This window comes from Hesperophylax consimilis, chromosome 12, assembly GCF_061612785.1.
Source record: "Hesperophylax consimilis isolate HC1 chromosome 12, BYU_Hcon_1.0, whole genome shotgun sequence".
Lineage (NCBI taxonomy): Eukaryota > Metazoa > Arthropoda > Insecta > Trichoptera > Limnephilidae > Hesperophylax > Hesperophylax consimilis.
Window position 1 is genome coordinate 348,959 of NC_142847.1, and position 15,548 is coordinate 364,506.

Consider the following 15,548-nt stretch of genomic DNA (forward strand, 5'->3'; position numbering starts at 1 on the left):
ATAGCTTTTCCTCTCATTATTTATATTCAATTAAAAGGTCCCTTTATTACTCCCAAAATATAACAATACTTTGTCATGAATTTATTCCTTTCTATTCTTGTTTATATATGAAATGAATTCTAATTCTGAAATCTTTGGATAAAATAATGCAGCTTTAAATAAATAATATTAACGCTAGGTAGGTACAGAATATTTAGTTAATGTAGTTTTGTATTTGCACTGAGAAGAAAGAAACAGAATAGAATAGAATCAGATCAATGAACGGGTTGCGTTACAGACAAATCCAAACAGATTGTTATAAATCATATTTACTATTATTAAACTGGTACATATTGTTTTACAGCTGAGATTTCTCTACTGATTGGACTTTTTGTTGCATTTTTCCTTATTCTAATACTGAAAATTAATAGCAAAAATGTTTGTGAAACGACCCAGTGTTAGGTTTTTATATATAATAGAGAGAAAAAAATAGTTTTCAAAATATTTTTGGTTTATACTATTAAATACCTATAAAAATACTACTAAGAGTTACAACAAATACGTGGCCTTTGTGAAAAAAAATTGTTAAATAATATTATAAACAAAATACTATGTTATTTAAGCTTATATTTAGCAAACGAAGCACTCACTCCCTTCCGTGCTTACTTTGTAATACACGTTTACTTCAAATTTCCTGTCCGCCACCCGGAACTCACCGTACATGCGTACATGCGTACATACATACATACACACACAATACAATTCAACTTACGCTAATGTTTTATTGCTCTCGAATATTAAGGAAATACTAAATTGCTTTTTGTTCTTGACAGAAATTTCAATGTATAAAGAAAAAAACATGAAACACAACCATAAGGTAACACACTACCTATTATATAATATAACTCTATATTATTATTTCCATTCAGGATTATATAAAGTCTAAAATCTGAATAATGCCTTTTCCAGTCTCTTTTCCACAATATTTCATTAGATTACTGTTCTGTCAAAACATATAACAAAATCACAATAAAAAGCAACAAAACTAATAATTATATTTTAATATCATTGTGTAAAGGCAAGATATAAAACCGTCCGTGTTCATGAATATCTGTTTATTTTTGTCGAGCCCTAAATGCCAAATATTATGCTAATGTGTTTTTTAACACCACAATGCAAAAATGATATTTTCAAATAAATAGGCCACTTATTACAAATTGTAAAACATTATAAAATCTACTTTTAAGTGCCTACAATATTTTTGCATTTAGAACCCAATAGAATGATGCATGGGGCAATAAAAAACATATTGTTAAATACTATGGTTAATAATTGGTGTCAAATTGAATAGTCAATAAATATAATGGTTAAATTATAAAATACAATGATATAATTAGGGGACATATACCTTTACGTATGTAATGCTTATGCTTCTCTATTAAATATAATGTACTGACACAGAAAAGATGGTTATTATTTGATCTTTAATTATCACCACCTAATACTACTCACTTTCTACCGCCTTAAACATAGCCTTTACGGAATAATAATAATGCTTTTATATTTTTTTACTGAATTCTCCTTCAAAAATAATTAGATATATTCGGAACAGAGTAGATTTTACAACCACAAACAAAAAATGCACAAAGATTAAAAAAATTATCAACGAAATCTACAATACTTTTCTCCAATACTTAAAAATTTGCTCACAACAATACACAAATTAGACTCGCATATTAATTTAGTACTTTTTGAAAATACTGTTCATCAACAAAGAGCAACACTTTTTGTATTGGTCCCAAATAGTTATTGCAAGATGTTTCAATCAATTTGCTTACATAATAAATACAACCTCCTTTGTTTTTATGCAAGCCCCGGGGTACTCCGATAACAAACAAACTCAGAACTAACCTCAAAAAAGGAATTACTTGTCTGAATTGTTGCAAACAAATCTTACAAACATTAACAGGTTATTTAGGTTAAAAACGCAAATAATAATCATTAGTGTTGTCATTTTGTAAAAATACTTAAAACATATATTTTATGTTCAATGCTGAATGCGCGTCAACAAATGAAATAATACTTATAATTTAAATACATGGTTCAAAGGTACATGGGGTTTTTCATTAGTGGATAATAAGTAGATCCACCTTAAGTGAAATATATATATAATATCAATAAACGAGGGTGACTCCTAACGTAACGTTAGCACTGGCCGCAGTAGACGCGATAGGGAGCGTGATTAATTAACTGAATGAGTATTGACCAATGAGTATTAACAGAGCTGGTATGACACTGGGAATAAACTTACATAAATAGTGCTTTTGACCAAATACAGTGGAGAATATTATGATGATGATGATGGATGACATCCTGAGTATGAGATTGGTATTGCCGTACAAAAATATATATTGTGGTGGATTCAGCGAGTCTCCTCGGCGGCCGTCAGGTGCGACGCCACCAGGTTCAGAGGCCCGTCCTCGCAATCCACCCCCTCCATCTGTAGGACCGGGGACATCTAAACACAAACAAGCCGGGTCAGACAAATTGCTTCCACCACAAAACAGAACATCAAACTTTTTCTTTAGTACTGTGCTCGCATCTGCGCACAGCGGCGTCTTGCCTTTCTCTTTAGTACTGTGCTCGCATCTGCGCACAGCGGCGTCTTGCCTTTCTCTTTAGTACTGTGCTCGCATCTGCGCACAGCGGCGTCTTGCCCTTTTTTTCTACCTACACACCAAATGCATAACTTTCATTGGCTCTGCCGCTCTGAGTTTACATTCGATCCTCTCAGCATTGATATTGACAGAATTGGTCATGGTGATAATATGTGTTATAAGATGACTTACAGTGAGAGCGTTGGACCTCTGGTGCGCCTGCAGCGCCATGAAGAGGTGCGGCTGGATGGTGCGACGGAGGGCAGCCAGCATGTCCGTGGTGGCCCCCACCGCTCCCCCCACCGCCCCACCTCCTCCCCCACCCTCCTCTCGACAGCGCCCTCCCTTGGATTCTACAAAATTATGGTAATAAGGCGTAAAAAACACTAAATTCAACCCATAGCCCAATTTTGGGAGATATTTCTCCTAGCCTGATAAGGACTCCTAAAATTCATGTTATCTCATTTTATATTACGGTGAGATATATGATTTAAACAGTTTTAGAAAGGGAGAACTCCACGCTTTCAGTTTGCACACAAAAGTTTATATTACGGTGAGATATGTATATGATTTAAACAGTTCTAGAAAGGGAGAACTCCACGCTTTCAGTTTGCACACAAAAGTTTATATTACGGTGAGATATGTATATGATTTAAACAGTTCTAGAAAGGGAGAACTCCACGCTTCCAGTTTGCACACAAAAGTTAATATTACGGTGAGATATGTATATGATTTTAACAGTTCTAGAAAGGGAGAACTCCGCGCTTTCAGTTTGCATACAAAAGTTCATATTACAGTGAGATATATGATTTAAACAGTGTTAGAAAGGGAGAACTCCACGCTTTTAGTTTTCATACAAAAGTTTACCATAGACGATCCTGAAAAAAAATGAAATAATTCTGTGAAACAAAAATATGAAAAGCGTTCTAAAACAGCTTAATTTATCTGGAATCTTTCTTTTTTCTTGTTCTTAAAAAGAAAGACAAACATTCCCAATTTACGATTAATCTCACAATATTTGAAAATTTCTAACTACCATCACAGTAAGCGGAAAATGTTGCTTGTTTTGTGATAGAGGACTTAGCCAGCCAAGGAATTGAACACACTACGCCTGGGTGGGACCAAACGCGATGTCAACTTAGCCACCGACCCGGTCGAACAAATGTGATGTGAAAATTATTTCTGCACAATATGCATCACTGAACACTCTTTATATTGCCAAACCATTTTGTTGCAAGATAATTGTGATGGCTATCAGAATCTCACAATGCCAGTGGTTGTGATAGAAGCCCTGGTAAGCAGCAGACGGTACTTACTTCGGCCAGGTTTAAGGGAGTCGCGGGGCCTCCGCCTGCGCGTGTGAATGGTGTCCCTCCGCATGGCCGTGGGGCGCGCCACTCCATGCAGTTTGAAGTAGAGACCGCAGGCGTTGCACACCATGTCGCCTGCAATCCACACAATCAATTAGAGTACTCTCTATGTAGTAGTATACAATACATAAGAGTTGGTACACCCATTCTTAACAATTTTATACCTTCTCCTGTAACAAATGGACTTTCTAAACAATGTGTTACCGTTAGCATCCCTCCGCCAGATGGTGGTAGTGCGCGTGCCGCAGTTGTTGCAGGCCAGGTCCACGCGCAGCTTGTGGCCGGGGGGCAGCGCTGCGGGCGGCAGAGCACCCGGAGGGGAGGGGGGGCCAGGACCCATCACAGACTCTATGCACTGCTGAAGACCACAAACAAAACATCAGCACATGTTACATTGATGAAAAATTATAATTTTTGCAATTCTAATATCGTCCCTTAGCTAACAACACCGCATAAGTCATTTTTACCAACTTTACAGGAGACGAAAAAAACTGTTTATTTTAAAAAATCGGTGGATTTTTTCTGTTATTACTTAATAAATACCCTAGTTAGAGGTTAAGAAATAATTATTTATACTTACTTTGACAATTTACTTTATTTTAACTTTTATTTTATGACTTGAGCTGTGTTGACTGATATTTTATTAGATTTAGGCGGTGTTGCTTGCGGAAATGTTAGGGAATAAGGTATTAAAAGATGATTTACAAAGAAAAGTTTTTATCAAGAAATATTTCAAAAATAATTAACAATCGTTATAAATAGGTATTTATAACCTAAATCTTAAGAATAACATTGTTGAGATAAGATCAATTGCTCAATTGCAAGTTATTTGGTGACACATGAACGTTTACAGCGTACCTAAGTGCAATTATTATTATTATTTTTTATTTTAACAGGAAAATATTTAAAACATAGTCTTTAATAAACTCCAACTAAACAAGATATAATAGTTATAAAATTATAAAAATAAAAAAAATATACTCGAAATCTCCAGTCTTTAGCGATTGCTGTGCGGAAGGTCATCATAAAAAGAGTGGCAACTAGATGGTAATACAATTTTTAGGTCTTGCAAATCTTTATACTTCCGATTTGTAATTGGTATTCTAGCTGCATACAATTTCCGCAGGTGATTTATTTTTTTAATGCTGTTAATTGGCGTGGGACGATGTGGTAACGGCTGAAGCTCGTCATCAAAACCATTTTTATACTAAATTGTGCCATTTGGTCTGTATTCTAGCATACGTACATCTGTGACGGCTGGGTCACCTGCTTTTTTACCAGGCCGTATAGATTTATAAATTAATTCTTTCGAAAAGTCGGTAAAAAGGTATAGTCCAAATAACGAGCTTCGTAAGGCATAGGATCACTCCTAGCGGTTTTAGTAATAGCCATGTATTGTTGTGGAAGGTAAATTTCTTTACCTTTTAATTTACACTCTATTGCACTGTGTACGGAATCACATTCCATGTGGGTATGGCCTTTTACCAGGTACTTTTGAGTAATTACAATATTTTTTTCAATCGCTAAACGTAATAAAGCATTGCTTAAGGTAACATAGCGATTTTGAGCACAACAGCCATCGGAATATAAAATCACAGGCAATAATTTCTGGCTCATAACTTTCTCTAGATAGTCTACTAAGCATGAAGCAAAAACAAAGGCTTCAAGTGTGCTATTTGATTCATCGAACCAATAACACATTACTTCTTTAGTTGCTAAATTGTATAATTTAAAATTATGGATGCATAATTTAGTTTTATAATAAATTGCATTAGCTTGAAGATACGGAGCCAATTTTACCGATTCAACATCCTGTGTGAATACATGACAAGCTCCGGACTGTGCAATATCTTTGTCAGTATCTTTCTCTCTCCTGGCTCGATCTTTCTTCAAAACATGTTGTGCGTATTCTTAATCCGTAATGTTTCCAGTTTTATGACTGCAACAATCGTTACATTGATCTTTCTTCGGGTAGAATAGGCTCAGATTGAGTTTCAAATAATAAATTGTCAAATAATTTACGACCAAGGCATTCTCTACCCTCTAACTCACAATTCTCTTGATATGTGTGATAGAGCTGTGTCATGTTCGAGAAAATTGGTTCTTAGTATTCTCGTGATGTTTTAGCACGACAGTAATGCGATGGCATCTTTGGAAGACCTGCTAAAAACTTTTCAACATATTTGTGGTCTTCAATTTTCTCTGGATTTCTGCGGTTACTGGTTGAAGTAGACAAATCTGGAGGCATGGCACAGTCTGTTTTTGTCAGCCAATATCTTATAAACGAATCTTTAATGGCAAGAGTGGCCAAGAACATTTTTTTACAGACTTGGTGATGTACATTATCAATCGTGAAAACGTAAGTTCGACTATCAGTTCTTTTGGATGATTTCTGGATTTTTTGTAATTTTCTTTGGTACTTTATTAACATGAGAAGTTATAAATGATCTTTGCTGCTGCCAGTTCATGTTCTTCCAGAAATTTTCAAATAAATATTGCCGCTTTTGTTCGTTATGTTGTCACATGATCTGAGTTTAGATTTCTTGCAAAACACCATCATCACCTGAACTCCATGAATCAATTTCTTCTCCATCCATAGTGTATTTCAATTATTGAGCTTCCTCAAAGAAATAAAATACATTTTGAAACACCGCCCAAGTTAAAAAAGCTGGTTAGTAAACACCGCTTAAGTAAATGAAGATATTAAATAATGATTTCTTTCTATATGAATATTATGTGATAATCAATAAACATTACTGTATTATATAGCTAACCTCTTAATCTTCTATTAAAACATCTTGCAAAGACCTTTCAGCGATAAAACTCACATAAAAATATAATAATCACGGAGCGCGAAGTACTTTTACGAGAAATGTATGACAGACTAACGACTTGAGCGGTGTTGAGAGGCTAACCGACTTGCGCGCTGTTACTACTTTTAGAATTAAGGCTTCTAATTGACTGAAATCTATATCATGTGACCAATGGTTAGACGCGCAATGAGCAGCTCTATCTATCGGCATTAAAATGTGAAAACCGCCAATTTTCGACTTGAGCGGTGTTGTAAGCTAAGGGACGATATGTGTAAGCATAAAACATACTAACTTCCGATGTTGGTGCATGGGTAAGATGGTAAGTAATGTGAAATATTCCTGTGTAACTGCCAATCCATATCAGACAAGCGACAACTAAGGTACCAAAATTATTTTATGGATTCGGTAATATGTATATATCTTTCAAAATGTTTGACAGATTCTTAGATGTATTAATAGAGTGAAGATACGTACTGAGACAGCGAGTGTGGTTTCAGCCACATACTTAATGTATTAATAGAGTGAAGATACGTACTGAGACAGCGAGTGTGGTTTCAGCCACATACTTAATGTATTAATAGAGTGAAGATACATACTGAGACAGCGAGTGTGGTTTCAGCCACACACTTAATGTATTAATAGAGTGAAGATACGTACTGAGACAGCGAGTGTGGTTTCAGCCACATACTTAATGTATTAATAGAGTGAAGATACGTACTGAGACAGCGAGTGTGGTTTCAGCCACATACTTAATGTATTAATAGAGTGAAGATACGTACTGAGACAGCGAGTGTGGTTTCAGCCACACACTTAATGTATTAATAGAGTGAAGATACGTACTGAGACAGCGAGTGTGGTTTCAGCCACACACTTAATGTATTAATAGAGTGAAGATACGTACTGAGACAGCGAGTGTGGTTTCAGCCACATACTTAATGTATTAATAGAGTGAAGATACGTACTGAGACAGCGAGTGTGGTTTCAGCCACATACTTAATGTATTAATAGAGTGAAGATACGTACTGAGACAGCGAGTGTGGTTTCAGCCACATACTTAATGTATTAATAGAGTGAAGATACGTTACTGAGACAACGAGCGTAGTTTCAGCCACATACTTTAGCGGACCGTTCATAGACATTTTTTGAATGGCTATCTTTTCATAAGCGATACTATATTTAACGTGTCTTGTGTTTTTTAAATGTCATTGGACAGATGTTGTAATTTTTCAAGTTTACTAACATTAGAAGGTTAAAATGATAAAATCACGAAGGGTAAAGGATGAAATGATCCTGAGGCAAATATTTGTTTTATAAATACTTTCAGTTTTACAATCCTACAATTATAATATCCCGTGATTTATCATGGGTTTGCGCTAGTTATTAATATTAAATTCAAAGTTCTCATACCTATTGAATTGAACGACGTAATAATATGAGTATCTGGCTTAGTAAAAAACAAATAAATAATACACTTATATAATATGTTATTTAATAATTATCTCTTTGCATAAAGGAGTTATCATCATTTTCCGGTTTATTCAATAACTCACCTGATCAGTGGCAGGATAGCGCTGTCTCCAGGACTGCAGCTCTCGCTCTGATGGGGCCGAGTGGGGCCCGGCAGCGCGCGAGGGGAAGCTCTGCTTCCTGCGCCCCGCCTTGCCCCCCGAGCGCCCCACGCTCTCCACGGAGCCCACCTGCAAATGTAACGAGATATTAAATTAATAGTTGTGGAAAATCGAATACGGCATTGAGTTGAAATAAATTACAAAAGAGATCTTTGTAAAAATACTCGATTGTTTAAATTTATCCTTTTCACCGCGTTCCTATATATCTCGGCACTTTTTGTGATGATAATTATGAAAATGAAAACATGCATGTATGAATGTAGCGGTATATTGGTTAAGATACTAGTGCGGAGTGCAACGTAACAAATGTAAATGAAATCATGCATGTATGAATGTAAATGTCGGTATATTGGTTAAGATACTAGTGCGGAGTGCCACGTAAGAAATGTAAATGAAATCATGCATATATGAATGTAAATGTCGGTATATTGGTTACATTACTAGTGCGGAGTGCAACGTAAGAAATGTAAATGAAATCATGCATGTATGAATGTAAATGTCGGTATATTGGTTACATTACTAGTGCGGAGTGCCACGTAAGAAATGTAAATGAAATCATGCATGTATGAATGTAAATGTCGGTATATTGGTTACATTACTAGTGCGGAGTGCAACGTAAGAAATGTAAATGAAATCATGCATCTATGAATGTAAATGTCGGTATATTGGTTACATTACTAGTGCGGAGTGCCACGTAATAGACATTTACAAGACATTGATACATTGAATCGCATAATAGGCAACTGCCTGTTTCATGGTGGCCAATATGTATTGGTCATGTATAATAATAATATTTGGATGATTTGTATAGCACTGTTTTTGTGCAAAATCACCTCAAGAGCGCTGTACAATTATATAATACATTTCTACAATGATCTATGTTATTACTAACTATAGACTAGTCAAACTGTTATTAATTGTTGTATCCACCGGTTCGTCGATCACTAATACAAAGCTATATGTACAATGCATTTGATTATTATTTTGGCGACATCATTTGTAAAAAGGATGAAGAGAAGTGGACCCAAAACGGATCCCTGAAGAAAGTGTTGCGAAGTTAGACAGCGATTGGATAGATAGGATGCCAGATTTAGTCAGATATAGGATGACGATTTGCGAATAATTTATTTGAATTTAAGTGACTGGTTATTTGTGCAGCAGCAATTTTCTCCAGGATTTTTGAAAAGAAAGATAAGTTTGAAACGGGATGATAATTATCGGCGTCTAGTTGTGACTTTTTCAGTATTGGTGTAACTACAGCTGACTTGAGTGGTTCGGGAAAGTCACCAGTGCTGAGTGATTTATTAAAAATGTGAACTAGGAATGGAGCTAAAACAATTAGCTGCAATCCTTGTCGGCTATTATCGCGACACCCCCGTGATTCACGTGAAAATATTGTTTGACGGTTCCTCCGCACTAGATCGGGCTTCTTCGAACACCACATACCCTAAAGCTCGGATTATCTTAATTGAGTACGAATCACTGTTCTCGTGCCAAGTTTTGGTGACGGTAAGGATGTGGAGTTTTTGGACACATTGTCCACCACCTCTAATTTGAGATCGCGCATTTCAGCAACTAATCGCAAGCTGTGTGTCACGTAAGTGACCAATACATGTGAATGATACATATAAAAGTAATATTAAAGCAAGAGTTATTACAAAAGAAGGGTACAAGAAATTTGAACGCCAGTCTAACCACTAAGCTATCGCAGCAACATTGAAACCTGCAACATTCCAATCAATGTGCCGTTTGCTTCACGTGTACTTTTAGCACTCTTCCATGTGGCTGTTAGATTTAAATAAGGGGAATTATATTCTCACTTGGTTGAAGACTGTCGTTTTGCCTGATTTTCACCTACGACTATCACACCATAATACCTCACAGACCTGGGGCCTGAAGAATGTCCCATTTACTCTACCAAAACCATATCAGGCTTTGACAATATTCTCTGTGTTGTATCTGGGAAGGAAAAAGGAATGAATGGTGGGTAGGAATCTGGGGGTGACGGACCAATGGATCTAGAGAGAGAGAGAGAGTGGGAAGACGCATCCGCCGCCAAAACCACGCCAAGTCACCTAACCTAGCCAACCACTCTGCACTACTCGGACGGTCTGGCAGAGGTTAGGTTGGAGTTATCCGGGCAGCAACACACCTGTACAGTACAGCTGTGCATTACAATTCTAGACCTATCAGTTGGACAAGTCCTGATAACTTACAGGTGAAGAGCACCCATTGACATTGGTCCGGTTGTGTAGGGCTCCCTGCGCCACGGGAGACACTGTCATGCCGAGCCTCTTGCAGTTGATGAGCCGTCGGAGCAGTTGGGTCGCCTCGCCTGCCATGCCTGAAAAAAAGGCTTATCATCAATAATGCTTACTTTCTAGTGTATTTTTTGAGCCACTATACACGGTGTCCAGAAACTCATAGTAAAAGTGGGAAACTGGTGAATCTACATCACATTTGGAGTAGATTATTAACTAGCTGACATGTACCCGGCGTTGTGAAGTAGATTCACCAGTTTCTCATCGACAAAATTATTATTGCAATTGAAATAAACTCTAAGACAGTGTAATTCCGAACAGGCAGAGAGACATTTAGGATAAGCCGTAGTAGTAACTTATATAATATTATTTTCTGCTTAAAATACCTATCCATGTGTATATAATAATTTGTATTGAGGGGTGGGCCCAAAACTTCCCATTTGCCTTTAACTGGAAAATATAATCACCATTTTGTTGATGGAGCGCTTGCCAGATGGAGTCCCTCTCGGCATCTTCTTCCTGAGGAGACGCCGGGGCTGACATGGTGTTCTCATCATTGTCATCCTCCAACTGAAACGTTATTTAATTATATTATCAGTCACATTCAATTATATCTACATGACACAAATGTACCACCCGGCCTCCGCTCGGCTATCCGGGGGCGCTGATTCGTTAGGACTTGGAACAAGTGCTCTGTGGACGAGAACGATAACAGCCGGTATAGTGGCAACTTATATATCATCAGTCGCAATGAGAAAAAATTACATATTAGAAATGGTACTATGGCAATATGGGAAGAAACATTGCAACCCAAAACTAACAAAGTTATTGTCTATTAACAATCATTGTCTTTTATCTAGGTGTTATGGTTATAATAAATAATACTATACTAAAGTGTATAAGTAGTCTCATGTTTGAGCTTAACAAGGAACTACAAGGCAGATAGTGTAGATTCCTATATTCAACCTCGTTCTCACAGGAATGCTCGATTTCAACACCTTAGAAGCACTAATCTAATCACTGGAACTACGAGGGGGCGTAATTAAGTTCGCGTAATGGGTAGGTAGGTGATAAGTGGGGGTGTTGCTGAATTAGGTACTAATTGAGCAACTCATTATTAGTATAAATACCGGGTTTTATCGAAATTAGGTCATTAGTCTTTGAGCTATCGTCGACCAAACAAGTCAATCAAGGGGACAATTGTGAATATGGAGAAAATCGAGTTCTGCGCTGTTATAAAATTCCTTACCAAGCAAGGAAAATCAGTTCAGATCATACTGGAAGAGATGTTATCCGTTTACGGGGACTCTTGTCCAAGTAAAACTATGGTTTACAAGTGGCATACCCTCTTTAAAGAAGGCAGGGAGTCGCTTGAAGACGACCCACGGCTAGGAAGGCCTATCGAGGTGACCACTCCGGAAATTATTCAAAAAGTCGAAATATTAATAATAGAAGATGCCCGACTAAAGAAGAAACAGCTTGCAGAAATGGTTGGAGTATCAGATACAAACCATTTTCAAAATTCTTCACGACCATCTTGGCATGACTAAAGTCAGGGCAAGATGGGTGCTGAGAATGCTTACGCCGCCTCCACAACAGCACGTGGAGTGATCTCGTGCATTTTTAGACCTCTGTAGGGAATACAAAGATGGAGTGTTGGCTCAAATTGTTACTGGTGATGAAACTTGGGTTCATCATTATGAACCTGAGTCTAAACAGAACTCTATGCAGTGGCACAAGAAAGCACCACCACCCAAGAAGTTTAAGGTGTCACAATCGGCTGGAAAAAGCATGGCGACAGTCTTTTGGGACTCAGAAGGAATCCTGTTGATCTATTACAAAGATAAAGGTGTTTTCATAACCGGAGTTTACTACGCTTCAATTCTAGAGCCATTAGGAAGCCATCAAGGAGAAGAGAAGGGGATAATTGACCAAAGGTGTCCTCCTTCTGCACGACAATGCGCCTGTTCACAAGAGCCGCATTGCGATGGCATTCCTGCAGAAGATGGTTGCCACATCCACCCTACAGTCCTGACCTGGCTCCCAGTGATTACCTTTTTCCACCCAGTGATTACCTTTTTCCAAACTTGAAAAGAGAACTTCGTGGGAAAAAGTGATGAAGAAGTGAAGACAAAGTTTTATTTTTTAGACAAAGACAAATCTTTTTTTTTTGAGGGTATACATAAGTTAATTAACAGATCCGAAAAATGTATTAGGGTAGCTGGTGAATATATTGAAAAGGAAAAATAAATTAGGATTTTTATTTCCACTCCTTACCCCCACTCCGCGAACTTAAAAACGTTCCCTGGTATACTTAATCCACTTATATTAAAAGAGGTTAACTTATATGTCCCACGTGATTAGTATACTCGTGCCTATCTGAAGTAGCCAATCAACAGCCACTCAAGTGCTTAACGATTCTGCATTGACCATCCACATCTCTAACGTCACTTACAGACGACAGTTCAGCAACTATCTTTTGGCACAAAATAGTAAAACTTTCCCTTGAAAAGATTGTTGATATAAATTTAATTGAAATTATAATCTATTGCTTGAAGGCCATCACATCTATACTAACTTCTCAGAGATATGATAAATCAGTGATTGGAAAGCAATCCAACTAAAAAGGTGGTCACATGACGTGGACAGAGAAATTGTTGGTAAAAGTGTGTAGAAATTTGGTAAAAGACATGAGATGTTACAATTGATTAGATTAATAAGTATACCTGGGCAATATCCATCTGAAGTCTTTCTGGATCAGAACCACTGCTGCTTTGGCTGACTTCATCGTAAGGTATTGACAAATCTCCGCACTCCGCCATCTTCTGACCGTCTTCCCTCTCGTTGGAGCGCACGGACAGGTCAATCTGCCGGCTGTTCCCGTTGTATCGTTCGCCCTCCGATTCGTCAGCCTCTTCCGCAGAATTGGACTCAAACGCCATGTCCAGTTTGATCTTTTTACTCGTGGATAGATCCATTTCTTTTTCGCTGTTTCTCTCAGCCTCGCTGTGTCTACTTAACAAATAAGTATTTGGTAGCTTGTTGGAATGGTTGGGATCATGTCTCACGGAGAGATCCAACTGTACGTCAGGTCTTACGTTATACTGATTTGTGTTGTAATAGTATTCATCGTTTTGCGATTTGGGCGAGGATTTAATGTGAGATTCTTCGCTGAGACGTTGGGAGACGGCTTTATCGAATAAGATGTCCAACATTGGATTGCGGTGGAGGTTTTCGGTGGCTCTTTCCATTAATACGCCACTGACGCTGTTGAATATGATTTGGGGTTCATTTTCGGATTTTATCACAGTGAATTTGCTGGGGTCGTGGTTCTTGATCTGCAGCAGGGTGGCCGCGGCCTGCCGGCTCTCCATGTTCTTCATTTCCTCGGTGGAGTCGGGCAGGTCGCAGTCTGTCATGGCCTCATACTTAATAATGCTTCTGGAACTGTCTGATATTGATGGGATCAGTTCTTCCAAGGTAGTGGTGGATTGCTGCAGTACATCCTAAAACAAAGCCAAAGAAGATTCTTTACAACTATTAGCAAGTATACATAAGTACAATAATATCTAACGAAATTCTCCATCACTTATAATTATGATACCTAGTAGGAGTTTTTTCTTTTATGATGCAGTCAGCTGCTAAATAACAACACAAGGAATTTGACAGTGTGCTTCAATGTTATTATACATTCCTTTTACAGGACTCAAGTGCCGTTATCTGGATTCGAGAATTCAGTTCAAATAGAATAGGATTATTATTAAAATATTCCGAGGAGAGGGCAATTAGAAGAAGAAAAGATTGACTAGTGCATCACATATATGTACAGGTGTTAAGGAACATACTTGACTTACTTTAACCAGTGATCCCTGACATTACTTGGAGTAAAAAATGTAATTGGAATTTTGGTCTCTAATTGGATGGTTGGGGTCGATGTGGGGGGTTGGGTGGTTATTCGGTTAAGTGACCAGTGTCAACATGTGGAAGAATTTTTTTTTTATTTAAAAAATTTGAAAATTATGAAAAAAACATCAAAAAAGTCACCGGAGATCAAAATTTCGTTTTCATTTTTAACTCAAAAAAATGTCAGGAATCACTGGTTAAATAAAGTAAGTCAAGTTGTGAAATTAAATCTAACTAAATTTACCATAAACCAAGTAGCGCCAGGAGGCGGCGTGAGCGTCCTCTTCTATGATTTGTCAATAAATTAATCTGTCAGTATACAGGCAACTCGCATTCTGCTTACGAATTACTAGTTCTTTTTACGATGGCGCGCAAATTGTAGGCTGCACAGAAAACATAATCCCCCAGGCCTCTGCCATATTCTGTCAGAAGGTGGAAGTGTTTCCGTCTTGCAGTACAATCCAAATAAATGAAATAATTCTGAAGGAATCCGAAAAATAAACTGTTTTGAAAGGTGATAAAATATGCTTTCAAATTTAATTATTAAAAATAAACATAATTTTTGAAATATTCAAATTTTGCATGCAAAAATAAAAAGTTTTTAAAATGGTTTTTCTCACATTTTAAGTAACTAAAACTACAGATAAGGAAGAATAAAAACACATACATACATTTTATCAGACTTTTTATATGTTAGAATTAGGTTATTGCCACCTCGCTTTTTTGTCTTTTCATATAAAAATAATTAATAAACATTTAAAAATTTCATAAATTCGAATAAATCGAAATAATATCAAGATTTCATGTTAAAGCAAATCTATCAATTTTCTACGAAATTTATCAACAAAATGGTTACTATTATATTAAGAAAAATAGGTAGAACTTGCAGACAAGCTGCAATGCGGCAGCTTTACTTATGTATCAATGTTTTATAATA

General features: G+C 37.0%; 1 protein-coding gene across 2 annotated transcripts in view; it reads right to left on the reverse strand.

The window, feature by feature from the left end:
* Window positions 1–350: 350 nt before the first annotated feature.
* Window positions 351–15,548, reverse strand: part of GATAd (GATA zinc finger-domain containing protein GATAd) — a 34,221-nt gene continuing 19,023 nt past the window's right edge. The window contains exons 3-10 of one of the 2 annotated variants that reach the window (XM_089637981.1): window positions 13,435–14,214; window positions 11,176–11,278; window positions 10,664–10,782; window positions 8,370–8,516; window positions 4,211–4,364; window positions 3,953–4,081; window positions 2,829–2,989; window positions 351–2,497 (exon numbers count right to left, since the gene is read on the reverse strand). In XM_089637981.1, the coding sequence (XP_089494107.1) occupies window positions 2,402–2,497; window positions 2,829–2,989; window positions 3,953–4,081; window positions 4,211–4,364; window positions 8,370–8,516; window positions 10,664–10,782; window positions 11,176–11,278; window positions 13,435–14,214 (1,689 nt within the window). In that variant the 3' untranslated portion in view covers window positions 351–2,401. Of the gene's footprint in view, window positions 2,498–2,828; window positions 2,990–3,952; window positions 4,082–4,210; window positions 4,365–8,369; window positions 8,517–10,663; window positions 10,792–11,175; window positions 11,279–13,434; window positions 14,215–15,548 lie in introns of both variants that reach the window. The other variant, XM_089637980.1, reaches the window with a different exon arrangement.